The sequence below is a fragment of the Megalobrama amblycephala genome, linkage group LG21 (assembly GCF_018812025.1).
Source record: "Megalobrama amblycephala isolate DHTTF-2021 linkage group LG21, ASM1881202v1, whole genome shotgun sequence".
Lineage (NCBI taxonomy): Eukaryota > Metazoa > Chordata > Actinopteri > Cypriniformes > Xenocyprididae > Megalobrama > Megalobrama amblycephala.
Window position 1 is genome coordinate 1,699,999 of NC_063064.1, and position 21,883 is coordinate 1,721,881.

General features: G+C 36.7%; 2 protein-coding genes across 4 annotated transcripts in view; both read right to left on the reverse strand.

Annotated features, from left to right (window-relative positions):
- itga7 (integrin, alpha 7) overlaps positions 1-6,176 on the reverse strand; it is a 39,473-nt gene extending 33,297 nt beyond the window's left edge. For both annotated transcript variants that reach the window (XM_048172491.1, XM_048172492.1), the window contains exon 1: positions 5,660-6,176. In XM_048172491.1, coding sequence (XP_048028448.1) covers positions 5,660-5,844 — 185 coding nt within the window. In that variant the 5' untranslated portion in view covers positions 5,845-6,176. The remainder of the gene's footprint in view (positions 1-5,659) is intronic.
- Positions 6,177-10,922: 4,746 nt separating this feature from the next.
- The window catches only part of elmo2 (engulfment and cell motility 2), a 29,933-nt gene continuing 18,972 nt past the window's right edge, over positions 10,923-21,883 (reverse strand). For both annotated transcript variants that reach the window (XM_048172962.1, XM_048172963.1), the window contains exons 14-21: positions 19,851-19,959; positions 18,999-19,135; positions 18,751-18,914; positions 15,950-16,062; positions 15,764-15,871; positions 15,605-15,687; positions 15,235-15,312; positions 10,923-12,362 (exon numbers count right to left, since the gene is read on the reverse strand). In XM_048172962.1, the coding sequence (XP_048028919.1) occupies positions 12,162-12,362; positions 15,235-15,312; positions 15,605-15,687; positions 15,764-15,871; positions 15,950-16,062; positions 18,751-18,914; positions 18,999-19,135; positions 19,851-19,959 (993 nt within the window). In that variant the 3' untranslated portion in view covers positions 10,923-12,161. The remainder of the gene's footprint in view (positions 12,363-15,234; positions 15,313-15,604; positions 15,688-15,763; positions 15,872-15,949; positions 16,063-18,750; positions 18,915-18,998; positions 19,136-19,850; positions 19,960-21,883) is intronic.

A 21,883-nucleotide genomic window follows, 5' to 3' on the forward strand; every position in this document is an offset into this window, starting at 1 on the left:
CCTCACATCACCAAGTACGATGCCAAGTGTTGGATGGAGTGGTGTAAAGCAGTGTTTCTCAACTGGTGGGTCACGATCCAAAAGTGGGTCGCGGAGTGTGTAGTCAAAGAAACAACAAATGTAATTCTATGTTTTTCTGATGCAAGACCTGTATTTTGAAAGACGTGTGTAAAAGCGGTCGACTCTTCTGTCAGATGCATTTTAAAGGGGTGGTTGATTATGATTTCACTTTTTTAACTTTAGTTAGTGTGTAATGTTGCTGTTTGATCATAAACAACATCTGCAAAGTTACGACGCTGAAAGTTCAATGCAAAGGGAGAGAAATCTCTTTTCTTTACAGAAATCGCTTTTTAAGTACTACAACAAATGGCTGGTAGGGTCTACAACGAGCTTCTGACATCACTAACTCTAAAATTTACATAAACCCCGCCCCCAAGAGCACTCAACAAAGGGGGCGGGGCCATGTTGGGCTGCTTTAGAGAAGAGGAAGAGTTGTTGTAGTAGAGTGTTGTTGTCATGCCGTCATTTTACGCCGGACTGCTTCAGAAACGAGGGTCAATTCAACACAAAAGATGAACATGACGGCACATGCTAGTGGATGAGTTGAATCAACTCCACAGCAACTACATCAATTTATCCACTAACCATTCAGAAACGTCTAAAAGTTGTAACTTCTTCCTGAGTCTCTCCATCAGTGTCGACTCCGGTTTGAACAATGTAAGGCTGAACACCGTTACTGACAATCCTCATTTTGGCTGCGTGAGATTCTCCAGCTTTGTTGTTGTTGAGCTGTTAAAGCTCCGCCCTCTTCTGGAAAGGGGGCGGGAGCAGCAGCTCATTTGCATTTAAAGGGACACACACAAAAACGGCGTGTTTTTGCTCACACCCAAATAGGGCAAATTTGACAAGCTATAATAAATGATCTGTGGGGGATTTTGAGCTGAAACCTCGCAGACACATTCTGGATACACCAGAGACTAATATTACATCTTGTGAAAGGGGCATTATAGGTCCCCTTTAAGAGTGCCTGAGAGAAACGTATTGTCCTGATTCAGTATCTGCGGTCAGATGAGATATTATCAACACTGGTATAAAGCATGCCACCACTGGACTCTGGAGCAGTGGAAACTTGACGAATCACTGTGGAGTGACGAATCACGTTTCTCTGTTTGGCAATCTGATAGGTGAGTCTGGGTTTGGCAGATTCCAGGAGAACGGTACCTGCCTGACTGCACTTTGCCAACTGTGATGTTTGGATAGAGGAGGGGAAATGGTATGGGGCTGTTTTTCAGGGGTTGGACTACAAGCACCTGATTCCAGTAGAGGGAAACCTTAATTCTTCAGCATACCAAGACATTTTGGACAATGCTATGCTTCCAACTTTGTGGGAACAGTTTGGGGAAGGCCCTTTTTAGCAAGGTCCATAAAGACATGGTTGGATGGGTTTAGTGTGGAAGAACTTGAATGGCCCGCGCTGAGCCCTGACCTCAACCCCATCCAACACCTTCAGGATGAACTGAAGCGGAGCCAGGCCTTCTCATCCAACATCAGTGCTGGACCTCACAAATGCTCTACAGCATGAATGGGCAAAAATTCCCACAGAATCTTGTGGAAAGCCTTCCCAGGGGAGTGGAAGCTCTTATAGCTGCAAAAGGGGGACCGACTATATATTGATGTCTATGTATTTAGAATGTGATGTCATTACAGTCCCTATTGGTGCAATGGTCAGGTGTTACAATACAAGTTCCTTTAAAAAATCAAAATAACTACAAAGTCATCAGAATATGCAGCAAACAGGCCAGAGAGGCTGTGAGGTCGGGTCACTTCTCTTTTAGCAGCGGACTATAACAGGCAGCAGCTCTCATATGAGTATAAATAGAGCTCACACACAGTAACAGAAGGCCAGACGACACCACATGACTTCCTTATACAAGGCCAATCAATTGTGTCCAAACGTGCATTTACTGCCTGGATCTGATCTCCGTGTGAGTCAGAGAAAGATCACTGGACTCATTTGGCATGCCAGAGGCGTTAAAAATGAAGAGCTCACAAACTGCGTCCAAGTTTGCGGCATGTACGGTTACCTGGAGAGGTTAGTAGTCAATGCTTCAGTCATATATTCAGGGAATTTCCCTGGATCGAATTACATGAAACTCTAAATCCATTAACTTTTGTAATCTAAAACGTGTATAAAAAGGGAGCAAAGCACCAGAAGCTAGTGCGTCATGGAGATTGGGTTTATGTCTGGCTGCACTTCTGAAGTTTCCCCTCAATAAACAATATATATAAATTAAACAACCTGACACGCATTATTTGTACATTTTGAACAAGTGAACAGAAAGACCTGCTGGTGACCCAAACCTGCATCAGGAGCCGGTTGCATGAACTGATTAGATTAGTCTTAAAAGTTAGTTCTTAAGACACATATTGGCTAATAAGTTAATGCAACTGGACACAGAATGTTGAACAAATCCTTTCTGATTCGGGCCTTGACTGAAATGCCTTAAAGTATTAGTCATTAAACTTTTAAAACTTGACAGCTTCTTGCTAAAAAAGCATCTTGTAACCTTATAGCTTAAACACACACAACCTCCTTTTAGACACTAGAGACAGACAGACTCCAGTATGAGTCAAGTGAGTGTAGTACACTAGTAAACACACAGCTCTGATGGACACTATGAACAGAAATACATTTACACATCATATAGAGAGTGAGAAAGAGAAAACGGACAAAGCAAAACCACAACACAGAGCATAACCCTAAGCATAACCCTAACTGTAAAATTTGCCTAAAACGCCTAAAAAAGGCATACCCAAAGTAAATTGCATGCTGTTTTTGCTGTTTATTTGAAGTATATGCATGGTTTCTGGTCTCTTTTGAAAGGTATGTGTACCGCGGGCGGTACAGTTTTAATGCTAACAGGTTAAAAATACATTAAATACATTATAAACCAAAAACAAAATAGACGGATTTCTTACAAAAGTGCAGTGAATTTACAGACACACAGTTACTGTCAGCACATAGAACTAAATATATAACTTACATGTTAGGGATGCACGTTATATCGCCACAATATCGGTATCGGCCGTTATATGTTCATTTTTAATGTTATCGTTATTGGCCCGATAAGAAAATTTGGCCGATATATTAAAGCCGATAAATAATGGATTATTTCCTTCATGTGCACTGATCACCCTGATGGTTATGAATTGCTTTAAATATGATTGAAATCACTTCAAAAAGGAAAATACAGAAAAGTGCAGTGCAAGTCTGTCATATAAGCTACATTAAATTATAATGAGAACATTATAATTGTGTGCTTGGGACATTGATTTTAATGGTGAGACTTTTGTTTTTGTAATCAGGCTCTCAAAAATTATATACAAATTTGCATTTAGATTTATCGGCCAAAATATTGGTTATTGGCTTTTTAAATCAAAATTTTCATATCTGTGCATCCCTAATATATATATATATATACTGCCCTCCAAAAGTTGCCCTCCAACACCCCTGGCAAAGTGTGGTTTTTGGACGATATCAGCATAAATCCTTATCATTTTTTGGTGCAAGCACATTATAGTAACTTGACATTATCATTGAAGACCAGCAATAATAATTTTCATTTTGATTACATAATAATGGCAATATATACATGTCAAAGTCAGACAGCTGTGATGCTGGTTACTGGTTAAACTTGACCCAGGTTTGTAAAAGATTTTTGGGTCAGCACACCTTAATAGCTTCAACAATTGATTGCCAATTAAGTTTAGAATACAATGAACCAATCAGTTTAGGTCAGATAACTGATTAGCTGGATATTTTGAGGAATCGAAAATGTAAGTTTTTTTCTATGTATAAACTGTTTATATAATAAAATATGTTTTCGTAGTTTGTGTTGTCCCTTATCAGTGCAAAATTATCACAAATTAAAAAGGATTCATGCCAATATTGTCTAAAACTCCACTTTTCTAGGGCGTTTCCAAACTTTTGGAGGGCAGTGTATATATATATATATATATATATATATATAAAACATTATAATTTAAAAGGAATTAATTAATTAGTCGGTTGTTGGATAACTAGTTGACCATCCTTACCGTCAGTATTATGCATAATAGGCATTAAAGGCTTGTTCCAGTGGTGGATAAATGCTTTGCTCCTGATTTCCATTCAAATCAAATCAATGCACATTCATGTTCAAAGACAGATCATAGCAGTGTTTTAGTTCATGGTGTAGCCTGGTGTTTTCTCTGAGAGGATGATCATAAATAAAGCTGTGTTGTTGGTTCTGAGGTGTAAAACACCATCTAACTGCTGTGATCATGTTGATCATGTGACTTATAGAAGACAGTCCTGACTTGTTCTTATCAACTATAAAGTGAATATGCATGCATTTAATTTGGCATCACCTCCATAGTCCACTTTAGACGTTCTCCTAACTATAAGTAACTTTGCAAGTACATGTCAACTAGCAGTCATTAGTAGTAGAGCATGTTTATTTTGATGCTCCCCAACAAACATTCTACTGACCATATATAACTTTACAAGACTATTTTACAAACCTGAACCCTAAACTACTAATACTCTAACAAGAGTTAGTTGACATGTCGTTGCAAAGTAATGATTTATAGTTAATAGAATGTCTAAAGTGGACTATCAAAATTAAGTGTAACCTTAAATTTTACTAGAGTTCCTTGAAGGAAGTGAACACATAAAGCACAACTGTTATCAATAGATTCTGGTGTCTTTTCATCTGTTTTCCAGTCCAGCAGGTGAAAATGGTGTATCCGATCACATGATTTGAGGAATCATTTATGTCTGGAGCTGCAGGAACTCTAGTGAGCAACAATAAGAGTGATGCTGGCCTAATAATAGTTGATAATAAGCAGTGAGCTCAGCTCAGAGTAATGCTTCTCACTGTAACTCATCTCATACACACACTGTGTGTCTGAGAACAGAAGCGTCCAGCTTTAACAGAGTCAGATGTGTTTGATCATATCTGCTGTGTCACTGACTGAACATCATCCTGAATATTAACAGATCTGTCTCTGATCGCAAAGTCATTCAGCATGACACAGACACACACACACACAGATGCACATGTTAAATAGACAAATAACAGCCTTCATATGTTATTTATTAAGTATTGCACTGATGAACAGTGCTGCTCTACAAGATCATGTTTAAAGTCACAATCATTCTCGGCATTGAGATCTTTTGCCGTCTACATGAGCTGAATCAATAGTGCAGGACATGCGCTAAAAAAAATTATGTTCATCCTCAGTATTTTTGTCTTGTTTTCCAGCACAAATATCTAAACATTCTTAAATCAAGATACATTTACTGGAGAAGCAAAATGACTGCAGATATTAAGTTTTGTTTACTGAAAAAAATCATCAAAATGAAGTGAGTTTGTGTTTAAAATAAGAACAAATATCTGCCAATGAGGTCAGAAAAATAAACTGAATTCAAAGATCTTTCGGACCCCACTGGCAGATATTTGTTTTTAAATTGTATACATTTTTAATGAAACAAGACTTAATATATTTTGTAATTTTGCTTCTCCAGTAAATGTGTCTTGATTTAAGAATGTTTAGTTATTTATCCAGGAAAACAAGACAAAAACACACAGTCAGAAATCATATTTCACAGACTCACCAGCTGTGAGGTTCAGGTGTGAGCTGCTGGTGTAAAGCCAAAGAAAAGCCGAAGAAACTTCCCTCCTCTCCCTCCTTGATGAGGCTGGTTGTTGTGTCCAGGTTAAACGCTGAGATCCGGGAGCAGAGCGAGAGCAGGAGCAGGAGTCCAGCCGTGCTCCTCTGCTGCGTGTGCCAGACGGACATGACAGAGTTCAGCAGCACCTACAGTCCTGGATGAGTCCAGATCACCAACACAAGACACTAGAAGGTCTTCAAAAGTGATTAGTGTCTGTTTGCTGCTGCCAGTCTGAGATCGGCTCCAGCCGGGAGTAAGACTGCCAAAGAAAGACTGCACAAGTGCACACACACACACACATACACAGAGCCGTGAATAGACCACCCACACCCCCCTCTACGGTGGCCCAGTAGTGCACAACACAACGAAATTAAAAAAGCAAACATAAGTTCACAACACAACGAAATCGAGACACAACACAACAGAATCGAGCCACAACACAACGGAATAAAGCCACAACACAACGAAATCGAGCCACAACACAACGGAATCAAGCCACAACACAACGGAAATGCTCCCGACCACTAGGGGGCTCTCAGAGCTCGGTAAAGTTAGTTTTCCTTGCCACTGTTCTATAGAGTCGGCAGTAATATCAATACCACGATTAGTTTAAACAGTATGTAACCACTGCATATCGACATGAAATATTAATTCAATATCACCTACGTGCAAAATAGCTTCATATGTAGGCCTATACTTGTGAATGATTTGACGCGCTACCACGGCGCATGATGAAGGGAACGTCTGCCAATCCCACTAAGTGGTTAAAACGTATAATTTGTATTCATTAAAATTACTTTTAACATTTAAAAACAGACATATTCAAATTCCAAAGCTTGTCAGTATTACCAACAGGAACTAACAACCTTTGGAATTTGAACATGTCTGTTTTTAAATGTTAAAAGTAATTTTAATGAATACAAATTATACGTTTTAACCACTTGGTGGAACTGGCAGACGTTCCCTTCATCATGATTCGTGATATCGCGTCAAATCATTCACAAGTATAAATATGAAGCTATTGTGAACGTAGTTGATTTTTAATTAATATACCATGTCGATATACAATGCTTACATACTTAAAACTAATCATGGTATTGATATCTTTGTAAAACTGTCGACTTTATAGAACAGTGGCAAGGAATAGTAATATTACCTAGCTCTGAGAGCCCCCAAGTGGTCGGGAGCATTTCCGTTGTGTTGTGGCTTGATTCCGTTGTGTTGTGGTTTAATTCCGTTGTGTTGTGGCTTTATTTCGTTGTGTTGTGGCTTTATTTCGTCGTGTTGTGGCTTGATTCCGTTGTGTTGTGGCTTGATTCCGTTGTGTTGTGGCTTATTCCGTTGTGTTGTGGTTTAATTCCGTTGTGTTGTGGCTTATTCCGTTGTGTTGTGGTTTAATTCCGTTGTGTTGTGGCTTATTCCGTTGTGTTGTGGTTTAATTCCGTTGTGTTGTGGCTTATTCCGTTGTGTTGTGGTTTAATTCCGTTGTGTTGTGGCTTATTCCGTTGTGTTGTGGCTTTATTTCATTGTGTTGTGGCTTGTTTCCGTTGTGTTGTGAACTTATGTTTGCTTTTTTAATTTCGTTGTGTTGTGCACTACTGGGCCACCGTACCCCTCAGCTGACATCATCACTCAGCGATCCGTGCCACATTGATCTGGATGTGACCAAACGCTGAAGAATACCAGGACCGGCAGCTGCAGATATGTGTTGAGTCACTCCAGCAAACTTACATTCAGGAAAGGTGAAGTTTACTCCCTGTAACCTTTTAAACATTCCATCAGACACAGAATATGAGTGTCATTCAGTTGCATTGAGGCGTCTCAGGCTACATCTGTTGTGATACAGATACCGGGTTGATTTCTTACAGTTCATGCTCAAGGTCATGATGCTGCAATGTGATTATTAGGAAGAGAAGTTAATACTGATATCTGGATTAGGGCTGGACGGTATGACGATATCATTACCACGGTATAAAATGCTTATAGTAAGAAGATTTTGCTATATTGTGTATATCGCAGTATGTACATATATAGCACTATTGACACATGAAATTTGGGATGTGCTCGATGGTAAAAAGTGTTATTAAGCACAATAAGCAGTGAAAAAGAAATGACTTACACACAGCGTAAACGCGCGCACAGAAAGCCGCGTCTCTCAGCATGTGATCGTCAATTCTCTTTCACGTCTTATTTCGCTTGAATGGTCGAATACACGTGCAAATATGTCAAAATGCCCATTCATGTAAACACAGCCGGTTCTGTCTCAAGTGAAAGTGAACAGTTGGGTGTAAACCGGATGTGTATCAGTATATTGCATCAGTGCGTTTGCTCTTAAAGTGACAGCAGCCTAATAAACCTGCTGCTCTGAGTCATTAATGTCAATCAAACAAGAGAAAATAACTTACTGCTCTTGACTTAACTTCTTTTTAGCTTTAATAAGGATAAATTTAATATTTAATTCATACAGTGAAGACTATGCAATATTTTATTTTTACATTTGATTATTAAAGGTGCCCTAGATTCAAAATTTGAATTTACCTTGGCATAGTTGAATAACAAGAGTTCAGTACATGGAAAAGACATACATTGAGTTTCAAACTCCATTGCTTTCTCTTTCTTATGTAAATCTCATTTGTTTAAAAGACTTCCGGAAAACAAGCGCATCTCAACATAACACCGACTGTTATGTAACAGTCGGGGTGTACGCCCCAATATTTGCATATGCCAGCCCATGTTCCCAACATTATGAAAGGCATTAGACAAGGGCAGCCAGTAACGTCTGGATCTGCACAGCTGAATCATCAGACTAGGTAAGCAAGAACAACAGCGAAAATGGCAGATGGAGCAATAATAACTGACATGATCCATGATAGCATGATATTTTTAGTGATATTTGTAAATTGTCTTTCTAAATGTTTCGTTAGCATGTTGCTAATGTACTGTTAAATGTGGTTAAAGTTACCATCGTTTATTACTGTATTCACAGAGACAAGAGCCGTCGCTATTTTCATTTTTTAAACACTTGCAGTCTGTATAATTCATAAACACAACTTCATTCTTTGTAAATCTCTCCAACAGAGTAGCATTAGCCGTTAGCCACAGGGTATATAGCCTCAAACTCATAGAGAATCAAATATAAACATCAAAATAAATACTTTACTCACATAATTCGAAGCATGCATACAGCATGCATGACGAACATCTTGTAAAGATCCATTTGAGGGTTATATTAGCTGTGTGAACTTTGTAAATGTGCTGTAATATAATCGAGAGCTCGTGTGGCAGGGAGCAGGCGAATTAAAGGGGCGGCGCGCTGAAAAAATCAGTGCATAGTTAATGATGCCCCAAAATAGGCAGTTAAAAAAATTTATTTAAAAAAATCTATGGGTATTTTGAGCTGAAACTTCACAGACACATTCAGGAGACACCTTAGAATTATATTACATCTTGTGAAAGAACGTTCTAGGGCACCTTTAAATTTCTGTACTAATTCTAACTACATGTTAAATAAACCTATTGTACCTGAAAAAAATAATTTAATTCATATTTTTGTTATATTGTATTTGTCCTTTTGTTTGTAATTTGCTTCTTTTTCTTTTAATAACAGAAATGTGATAAAATAACACTAAATAAATATATATCGTGATACATATCGTTATCGTGAAATAACATTTCTCATATCGCGAAATAAGAATTTGGTCATATCGCCCGCTCCTAATTTTGATAAATATCTAGTATTCAAAAATCATCTGTTTACTGTACAAAATCACCTACCAACAAACCCAATGAAACACTTTATAAGATAAAGTGATTTAAATAAAAATATGGGTCCCACTTTATATTAAGTGGCCTAAACTACTATATACTTATACAAAAAATATCGAATTGCAAAACACTTTTGCTGCTATTGAGGTGGATACAGGTAAGGTTAGGGACAGGTTTGGTGGGATTGGTAGGTTTAAGGGTAGCGGTAAGGTGTAAGGGATGGGTCAACAGATGTAATTGCATGCAGGTGTTTTTAAAATATAAGTACAATGTAAAAACATGTATGTACACAATAAGTGCATTGTATCAAATGATTAATTTAAATGTAAGTACATAGTAGTTAAGGCCACTTGATATAAAGTGGGACCAAAACATGAAATAAGGAATGATGTTGAATTTTAGTTAGTATTTATTTTGTGTCCTTGTTACAGCATACTTATACATTTAAGTACTGACTAAACAGGGTTAGGAATAGGTTTAGTTGCATGCAATTATGCATAATTTACTGTTATTACTACAGTAAGTATGTGTAACAGATGTAACTGACACTAAAATAGATTGTTACCAATTTATTTATGGAATCATGTTAATACATTTATATATATTGGTTTGTTCCTCACACAAAGCAATGAAAACAGCACATTAGTTGTGTGGACGACTCAAGATACATTTTTCTTTTCTGATAGCATGCACTTTTCATTTTATGCATGTGAACATTTATCTCCTTTTGTGCCCAATGAAGACAGAAAGATGACATGAGTGGGAGTAAATAAGATCAGATCCCACGGATACAAACTGATGCAGCTGTAATGAGAAGAATAAATTATAAAGAGAATGTGAAGATGCTTTTGTGCTGTACTCTCGGCCGGCCTGTCGACAGTGTTGTGACATGTGGCCACAGCTGTTTCCATGAGTCATGTGACCTCCTCTCTTCCTCTCTAGCCTTATGCAACTGTCAGTCAAGATTCCACAAGCTGTAAACACGTTTCTGAACTGAAATGCACACGGAAAGGTGCTTGAAATTCAGTAGGTTTAATAGTGATAATTCATATATAGTAGCATTATTAGTAACACATTACATTTGTTAATGAACAACAGTATTTTATGAACCCAGTGTTAATTTTCAACATTATTAAAATCCAAAGTTGCATTTGTTAACATTATTTGAAGGGTTATTTCACCCAAAAATTAAAATTCTGTCATAATGTACTCACACTCATGTAAGGAATAGTTTACGACACGCTGTTGAATTATCAGAAAAATAATGCACACCTGAGGTGGTAATAGGGTGTGCATTATTTTTCAACAATTAAACTACCAGGATTCAATGAATGAACACCTTCATAGATGGTTTGTCCATAACTGCATTTAATAGTGGATGTGCAGCACAGCTCAAATGATGTATGAAATGGATAAAAAATCTCAGGTAAATATCAAGCTATCACTTTAACATTTTTTTATTATTGCACACAAATCCATTGCAATTACTGTGATAAAGGCAGCACAATATATACAGTTCATATACAGTGGCCTTTAGGAAGTATTCACACCCTTTTGTTACGCCGCCAAATTTTAATATGTTGAAATAATACCTCCAATAACAGTAAAATCAAAAACAGGAAAATCAACTGGAATGAGAAATAAATGGGAATTAATACTTTCTGAAGGCACTATATAATTATAATGTGTACTAATATTTCAAACCAAATACTGATACCTGCCACTAAAACATTCAAAAACGACCGGGCTTCACACAGGCTTATAATGAAGCAAATAATTATACCTCTGTTAGTCACCTATCTCTGGGTTATCTGTGTTTTCAACCTTATATTATGCCAATCAAATATGAACGCCACCAGAGAGAGAAGAACAACATGTGTAAATATCATCAGCAGGCATTTCTCCTGTCATGTTTGGATACTGGAACAAAGAAATAACCCAAATGAAGTCGTATGGCTATTATCATAGTTTTTGAAGGACTGTATTGAACGCTGATATCTCAGAGCAGCTGCGGTACTTCAGTTCATCCTGTTAAACATCAAAACTCAGCATAACAATACGTTTCCATCTTCTTGCACTTTTCGTTCTTTCATGCAAACTCCTCAATGTATCATATAGTGTCTTTCACATCAAGTACAAAAATATATATTTCTATTGACAAAAGCAAACGTCAGTAAATATTAGTTATCTTCGGACGGATCTGTGGGGTACAAAGTTACTAATTGTTCAGTTTTGTTACTCAAGCTTTTAACATCACATCAGCACATGGACGTAGATGCCTTACAATGTCTAAACACAGAATGATGTCTAAGATACTGTTTCTGCAGGGCTTTTCTTCGACTCAAATACTTGAAGACAGAAGAACCGCTTGTTTTTCTACCTTACAAACATTTGAAAAGGGACTGAAAAAATACTCTCGTAGTTCATGTGTGTAGTATAGGCACATACACTAGCTTAAAGGTGAAGTGTGTCATTTCTGCTGCTTCCGCACCTTTCGTCCATGTTGAACTCGGTCGCGTCAGTAGTTGACGTGTCGGGCAAACAGACGTCACGCGTCAGCACGTCAAACTACCAGTGACGGACTTACAGTACATGAAATTGGCAAGAAAGTATCTTAGTGACACACTTCACCTCTGAAGAGTGACAGACACAGAAAAACACACTGATTAAATGGACAAACTCATCCGTAGTTATAGGTGAAGTTGTACGTGCTGGGCTCTTTTGGCACAGGGGGCGGAGCCTCGGGGATGGTGATGTTTTCCAGATCGAGGAGGCGGAGCTTCATTTCCATGCTCATTAATGTGTCAAGGTCACTTCGTGTGAGGTCGCTGCCCAACTCCTTCCCCAACAGAGCCGAGAGTCCATCCGTCCAGATGCAGTACTGCTCGACAGACACATCACAAATGGCTTTAACCACAGAATTCATCTGTTTTTCAAATTTAAAATCACTGTCCACTAGGGGTGTGACGAGACGGGTATCTCACGAGACGAGACTCGAGATTGAGTTCACGAGACGAGACGAGACAAGATTTTTACACACTATTTTTAAGAAATCCTCAATGGCGAAATACATGACTAGAAAAAATATTCTGCAGGTGTATTTGAAATGTTTTAACTAATCATCTTATAATGAATATCATTCAGTTCTACTTTCTGAGTATGAATTATCATATGCAGTAAAAGACAACAATACCAACATCAACTAATGAGCAATATATTTGCTACAGTATTTATTCATCTTTGTTTATGTTAGTTAATAGTCATTCATTGTTAGTTCATGATAGTTCACAGTCCATTAACTAATGTTAACAAATGAAACCTTACTGTTTGTGCTTAATAAGATTAAGAGAAAACTGTTATTCATTTTTATGGTAACACTTTACAAGTTAAAACCATAATCGCACCCTCTCAATATTCAAAGTGCAAATAAGACCAACTTTTTCTTTGATACAGAGCTAAGAGATGGTTATAACTACACTGCCCAGCCTAAAATAGCTTTCATATTGAGAGATATTTGCATTCATCAGGGACCCGCTATTAAAATGTGGGGTATTGAAATCGCGTTTGAATGCGCGCGCGCATTTACTTTCACTTTCAGCGATCGCGCGTACTTTTTAAATATGGAGCGGCGGCGACCGTTATCCAACTTAATTAAATGTTTTTTATTAAAACGACAGTGGAGGCATAATGTAAATGTAGCAGTGGCATATTCTTTCCTAATCATCCTAACACTCTGTCATGGCAACATCACGAGACTACTTTTCGCCTCGACGAGAAATCTCGTCACACTTTAGTCTCGCGAGATCTCGTGACACCCCTACTGTCCACGATTACTCCCAGATTTTAATGGAGGTTACTATTTGGGCCAAATATCACAATTTTAGTTGTACTCTCGTTAAAATGTAAAAAACTCATGGCCATTTAAGCTTTAATGTCCTTGAGGCAGTCCAACAATCATTTTATAGGGTTGGTATCTTTTCGTTTCAGCTGAATGTCATCTGCATATCAATGAAACGAAATGCCATGCTTTCTTAGAATTGATCCTAATGGGAGCATGTACAAGTAAAAAAGCATCGGACCCAGAATAGACCCCTGAGGGACTCCACAAGGAAGGGGCGCCAATGGGGACACAAAGTCTCCAAGGCAGACAGAAAACGTATAATTTAATTATTAATAATTTTCCGGACTATAAGTCACATTTTTTTATCATCTAAAACGTACTTCTATTCCAAAGTGAATGCATTTAACATCAAATAAGCAAAAAGTGCAGACTTAACAGTTTTTATAGACATATTTCTCTGTGTTTTGGTTCATTTTTGTGACGTGCTCCAGAAAGACGTTCACAGAGACCGAGACAGCAGAAAGCGCTGATTCCTGATTGTTATATTTATTTTGGGTTTTAATCACTGCTGTAATTATGAGGGGGTCCTTGGAAAATTTTCTACACTATAAGAGGTCCCTGGCCTCAAAAAGATTGAGAACCCCTGAACTAGAGGTCTCTATAAAAAGCAAACTTAAAAATGAATTAAAGGGATAGTTCACCCAAAAATGAAAATGTGATGTTTATCTGCTTACCTCCAGCGCATCCAAGATGTAGGTGACTTTGTTTCTTCAGTAGAACACAAATGATGATTTTTAACTCCAACCGTTGCCGTCTGTCAGTCAAATAATGCGAGTGGATGGGAACTCTCTCAATAAGAGTCGAAAAACATGCACGGACAAATCCAAATTAAACCCTGCGGCTCGTGACGACGCATTGATGTCCTAAGACACGAAACGATCGGTTTGTGCGAGAAATCGAACAGTATTTATATAATTTTTTACCTCTAATACGCCACTATGTCCAACTGCGTTCAGCACTCGCTTAGTGAGGTCTGATCGCGCTCTGATGACGGCAGTGATGTCTCGTATTTCAATGAGTGCTAGACATTACTTCCGCTGTCAGAGCGCGATCAGACCTCACTAACCGAGTGCTGAACGCAGTTGGACATAGTGGCGTATTAGAGGTAAAAAATTATATAAATACTGTTCGATTTCTCGCACAAACCGATCGTTTCGTGTCTTAGGACATCAATGCGTCGTCACGAGCCGCAGGGTTTAATTTGGATTTGTCCGTGCATGTTTTTCGACTCTTATTGAGAGAGTTCCCATCCACTCGCATTATTTGACTGACAGACGGCAACGGTTGGAGTTAAAAATCATCATTTGTGTTCTACTGAAGAAACAAAGTCACCTACATCTTGGATGCGCTGGAGGTAAGCAGATAAACATCACATTTTCATTTTTGGGTGAACTATCCCTTTAATACTGGATCCTGTGCACTTGAAATCTCTGAAACTTTCATTGTGAACTAACTATCAAAAACTAAAGCAATATTTGATTCTTTACCTCATGACCACTCTTACTCTGAAATAAACTGCTTAGAAATGTTGCCATTTAAAGCTTTAAGTGTTTAAGTGAGGGGGAATGGGACGCCAAAATGGTCAAACAAAGGATAACCATTAACTAAACTAGACACAGGTGCAAATCATCTTTAACCAATGAAACAAATCAGGAAGAAACACAGGAAGTGAATATTAGAAGAATGAAACAAAATACAGACTAAGAGTCCATGGAAGAGATCAAAATAAGAGTCCTTGGAAAAATGTGACTATATCTGTGCAATTACTGAGATTTTAATTGATCCAATTTCAACAGAACAAATGTCATAATTGTGATTTAACAGCTAAAAGCACTGCTGTTTTCAGACTCACCTCATATTTGTTGGGCGCCACAAAGTTGAGAGCTTCATCAGGATCATAGAGGATGGAAAATGCCAACTCTAACACTTCCTACAAACACAGCACCATTACAAACACTTCAGGCATTTACATATGTGATGTTAGTCAGGGGAACATAATAGAGAATACACAATTTACTGTGTACGATTTACTATTTCAGTCCCTCGATTTATAAACCATGCACATATTTTTTTCCTGCATGTCATGATGCAGAATATTCAGTGAAAATAAAACCCGGTAATGTGCTGCGAAATCCTGTGAAACACTCAAAACAGACAGTATGATGTCAGATCTATCAGTTCTGTTCAGTCGTGAGCTGGAGAAGATGAAGTCAGCGTTTTACCTTGTTCTGTTTGAGCGCGCTCTTCTCCTTCATGTGCGGACAGTCTTTCCCTGTCAGCACGGCTTTCATGTCCGACACAGGAACTGTGAAACGACGACAGAGTTTAAATACGCTGTGCAGCACATGCCAATAATATTGAGTGACTTTATATTGACTCACTCTTATCGGTGAGCAGCTCGAACGGCACTTCACCCTGCGGAGACTCGTCCAGATCTCCATAGTGAAGGACCTTGTGATTCAACGACAGGCGGCAGAACCAGAACTTCTCTGTGAGAGGAACCAAAGCCAAGATCATTAGACAAACTCATTAAATGATGAATGTCGGCAGATGTGAGGTTACGTCACCTTGTCTCCGTCTATTGCCGAGTTTGCGGAAGCAGCTTCCCTCACACAGGCGGTTGAGTCGCTGCTGTTTGATCAGCTCCAGAATCTCCGGCTGGATCCGCTCACGGAGCTCTCTGACGGTCAACAGAAAACACATGTAAGATCAGCTGGATCTCAATCCTTCAGATGGTTCTGTCTCTTCTCGAGCTGTTTGGTGCTGTAAATCTCCTGTCATCTGTTTACTCTTTCTTTAGTGGCTCTTCTGTGCGGGTCAAGTGAAGATGAGCAGCTGTAATGATGGAGATAAGCAGCTCTGTGCGTCGAAACATCTGCTAACCTTTACATACTGTATGCTGGAAGCGTTTCTGACACATAAGAAAAATATCATGCTTTGGTAAATCATAATTATGAAAAAAGTCAAAATTATGACATACTAAATTGAAATTATGAGATTAAAAAGTTATAGTTATGACATAAAAAGTCAAAATTATGACAGACTAAGTTCAAGTTTTAGAATAAATTGAAATTATGACAAAAAATACTTTTGGAAATTGGAAATTATTACACCTTAATTTAGACTTTTTGTCATCATTTCGACTTTTCATCTCATAATTTTGACATTTAAGTCATAATTTCAATTTAGTACGTCATAATTGTGACTTTTTAAGTCAATTTGAAATTAATTTGTCAATTTTGACTTTTATTCTCATAATTTCAAATTACTATGTCATAATTTCAACATTTCATGTTATAATTTCGACTTTTTGTCACAATTTTCTTTCAAATTTTTTAAAATCTTTTTATCTCATAGTTATGACTTAAGCCAGTTTCGACTTGTCGTAATTTCAATTTACTGTCATAATTTTGACTTTTTAAATCATAATTTTGACTTTTTAACATAATTTCAATTTAGTATGTCATAATTTTAACATTTCATGTCATAATTTTGACTTTTTAAATCATAATTTTGACTTTTTAACATAATTTCAACTTAGTATGTCATAATTTTAACATTTCATGTCATAATTTTGACTTTTTAAATCATAATTTTGACTTTTTAACATAATTTCAACTTAGTATGTCATAATTTTAACATTTCATGTCATAATTTTGACTTTAAATCATAATTTTGACTTTTTAAATCATAATTTTGACTTTTTATGTCATGATTTTGACTTTTTAAATCATAATTTTGACTTTTTAACATAATTTCAACTTAGTATGTCATAATTTTAACATTTCATGTCATAATTTTGACTTTTTAAATCATAATTTTGACTTTTTAACATAATTTCAACTTAGTATGTCATAATTTTAACATTTCATGTCATAATTTTGACTTTTTAAATCATAATTTTAACTTTTTAACATAATTTCAACTTAGTATGTCATAATTTTAACATTTCATGTCATAATTTTGACTTTAAATCATAATTTTGACTTTTTAAATCATAATTTTGACTTTTTATGTCATGATTTTGACTTTTTAAATCATAATTTTGACTTTTTAACATAATTTCAACTTAGTATGTCATAATTTTAACATTTCATGTCATAATTTTGACTTTTTAAATCATAATTTTGACTTTTTAACATAATTTCAACTTAGCATGTCATAATTTTAACATTTCATGTCATAATTTTGACTTTTTAAATCATAATTTTGACTTTTTAACATAATTTCAACTTAGTATGTCATACATTTAACATTTCATTTCATAATTTTGACTTTTTAAATCATAATTTTGACTTTTTAACATAATTTCAACTTAGTATGTCATAACTTTAACATTTCATGTCATCATTTTGACTTTTTATGTCATGATTTTGACTTTTTAACATAATTTCAACTAAGTATGTCATAATTCTAACATTTCATGTCATCATTTTGACTTTTTATGTCATGATTTTGACTTTTTAACATAATTTCAACTAAGTATGTCATAATTCTAACATTTCATGTCATAATTTTGACTTTTTAACATAATTTCAATTTAGTATGTCATAATTTTAACATTTCATGTCATCACTTTGACTTTTTATGTTATGATTTTGACTTTTTATGATTTACCAAAGCTTTTTTTCTTATGTGGTGAAATGGGCTTCCATAGTATGTATAATAATGTTTTCAAACATAATTAAATGTATTACAAAATTATTGTTTGTAGAGAAGAAATATACATGGTTCCAAAGAATTGATGCATTTGAAAGTAAAATGCTCAGCAGACAGGCTATATGCATATTAATTTATTGTTTAAAACACTTGATCAGTCAAATAATATTTCATATGAATCAGGCTTAACAGTTTTTAATTGTAAAAGTTAGGGAATATTTACATCTGGATTTATCTTTGATCTACTTTGCATATCTTTTACATTCACAAACAGCTTTATTACACACTGCATTATAGGGAATATCCCAAAAAAGCATAATAGGGGCACTTTAAAGTCACCATGAAATCAAAATTTTTTAATGGAATATTGAGTATTTATTTTAAAAGATTTATGTGCGCATCATTATTATTTCCTTATTTATGTGCCCTCGTAAACTTTAATCAAAAACGTGAATGTCGCCTCCTCCAGAATCCTGTCACTCACATGAGATCCCAGTAATTAGATGAACCGCCCTACATTTCTTCTCATTCCAGAAGCTGTTTAACTCACAAAAATGATGGTTGCAATTTTCATTTCACGCTTCATCACTTTAAAATCATAAAGACCTATTATTTAGTTTCATTTCCTTCAAAAGGCATTAGATTAGCGTGTTAACTACATTAGACTGATTCTGAGATAAATGAGCTCACTAATGGTCTCTTGACTCACATTATGGGAGGCGACTGGAAGTCATCCTGGCTCATTCTCTCAGACTGACGCAGACGCAGGATCTCAGAGTAGCTCAGACTGCGCAGTTTGACCCGCAGCTGCTCCAGTGATGGCGGCTTCATGGCCAGAGCTCTGGTGATCTGCTCACGCACGACCGTCATCACCTGAAACACACACTCAGTGTTCACTGACGCACACATACACACTGCAACCCGCCTGTCCTCTAGCTGACACACACACACACTCACCTTGTTGAAATCTTCCGCAGTGGCCCTCATTTCCTTCCATGTCTTGTTGAGCAGTTGTATGCAAACGCAGAAGAACTCTTCCCAAGCGCGCTCATGGGTAAAAAACATCGGATGGTAGTCGTTGCATCCTTCATTCGCTGCAGAGACAAACGAGTTTACGTCACATCACAGAAATACACACACTGTAGAAACTTTCATCACTTTTAAAGATGTAACAAACCTGAATATTGGGTGACATCGATGGCTGTGTTTACACTTGGCGTTAACATGTGATCACTGAGGTCCGATTAAGCAGATGGGATTATCAGCCAATCGGTGTTTATACTTGTCAACATTCAGAGGCTAACTTATCAGATGTCTATTTTTTCCACATAATATTTAAAATAAGTCTGTAATGGAAAAATGGCCCCGGTGCAAAGTCAACCTGAAGTGTTTTTAGTTGCGGTTTTAAATCTTGTAAAACGAGAAGGAGAAGATTGCAAATAATAATAATACTTCTCGATGACATCACGCATGTCGTTAAAGATGGCAATCGATGATTGGTCGGGAAGCAATGTGTAGTGTGACATGTTTCTTGACATCAAAACAGTTAAAAATTGTGTAGTCTGAACCCAGCATAACATAACGACTCCATGTTTGTTGTCCTAAGTGCTTCTGAATTGTTCAGTTTTGGAGTTCAGATCAGCCACGCACCACTCAACCCTCTCATAAGACATCTCAGTGACGATGGATGAGTAAATGATGAGAGAATTGTAATTTTGGGTGGAGAATCAGGGCAGATCTGCTCCTAATGGAGCCTCAACATCTCATTCGTGGTCAACTGAGGAATCGCAGACATCACAAAACACTTACGCAGTTCTCCAACCTGTAGAATATCACACAGCATGCGCGTCAGCTCAATGGCACAGCGACCAAACGGGCACTCGTGTTTATCTTCTCGACTGCTGTTTTCTAGAACAATCTGAAAAACAAAAGCCAAAGGCATGTGACTCTTTTTTGATTTTGCAGTACAAGATATAAAAACACAAAAAGTTATGCAAGCATGGCTGGGAGCATCAAATTCCAACAATAAATAATTAAAGGATTAGTCCACTTTTAAATAAACTTTTCCTGATAATTTACTCACCCCCATGTCATCCAAGATGTTCATGTCTTTCTTTCTTCAGTTGAAAAGAAATTAAAGTTTTTGATGAAAACATTCCAGGATTTTTCTCCTTATAGTGGACTTCACTGGGCACCAAACAGTTGAAGGTCATAATTAGTTAAACCGCAGCTTCAAATTGTTCAACACGATCCCAGATGAGAAATAAGGGTCTTATCTAGTGAAACCATCGCTCATTTTCTAAAAAAAATTGAAAATTATATAAGTTTTAACCAGAAATGCTCATCTTGAACTTGCTCTCTTCTTCTTCTCCTCTATTAGAATTCCAGCAGTGTAGACACTGCTAAGCGTAAAACTGCCCTCCACAGGTCAAAGTTTGAACTAATTGTTATATACTATTGAACTAGCATATTGCATATAAAAATTAGTTTAAACTTTGACCTGTGGAGGGCAGTAATATGCTTAGCAGCGTCTTCACTGCTGGAATTCTAATAGAGGAGAAGAAGAAGAGAGCTAGTTCAAGATGAACATTTCTGGTTAAAAATTATATAATTTTCTTTTTTTTTTTTCAGAAAATAAGCGATGGTTTCACTAGATAAGACCCTTATTTCTCATCTGGGATCGTGTTGAACAATTTGAAGCTGCAGTGAAACTAATTATGACCTTCAACTGTTTGGTGCCCATTGAAGTCCACTTTAAGGAGAAAAATCCTGGAATGTTTTCTTCAAAAACTTTAATTTCTTTTCAAATGAAGAAAGAAAGACATGAACATCTTGGATGACATGGGGGTGAGTAAATTATCAGGAAAAGTTTATTTAAAAGTGGACTAATCCTTTAAAGACATTTTAGATGATTTTATTTAAAATGGCTGAAAAATCTTAAGCTGGGCGCATACTGTACGATTTTGGCTGAGACAAATTCTGAAAATCTTAAAAGATTCCTCTGATCTGTAGTCTTATTTGGTCATTAGTTTGACATGTTGACAGACAGCTGATTAATGATTGCTGTGATCAAATTTTACCTAGATGGCGCTGACCGAATTGATCTGGTGTGGTCAATGTTGGGTGGCAATTACACACATAAAGTTTGGGGTCAATATGTCAGATCTTTCCAGAGATACAGCCTCAGGTGCAGTTTGGCATCAAATGCATTAATGCGATATATATGAAAATGGTTTTGTCTATCGACACAAAATCCATAATTTTTTGCTAGCATGATCTAAAGATAATCTCACTCAAATTTGGTGAAAATCAGACAAACGGTCCAGGAAGAGTTTGAAAAAGTAGGTTTTTAAAGAAAATCAAAAGCTTTATCTATGTTCTTGGCCTGACCCAAGGAATCTACCAAGACCAGTTTCCAAGTGATACGCCAATGCATTTTATGGCAGAATTCAAAATGTCTGACTCCCAAAATGGCCGACATGGGAAAATTGGGTATTGTTCGACTTGTATGCTGTACCGAATCGAAAGAGACCAGTCTCGTTTAGGTCAAACTGTTCATAAGTTATAAATAAAAATATCCATTTTCATATCTCCTGACCACTAGGTGTCACTGCACCAAAACCTTGCAGTTACCCTCAGGTCATGGTTGTCATAACACACACCAAGTTTAGTCAGAATATGGTTAAGCGTTTCAGGGATATAGCCTCACGTCCAGTTTGCCGTGCTTATTATTATATTATTATTATAACCAAACATTTTTTTACACATTTACAAAAAGGAAACAGTGTCATAATTTTAACTTTTTAAATCATAATTTTGACTTTTTAACATAATTTCAACTT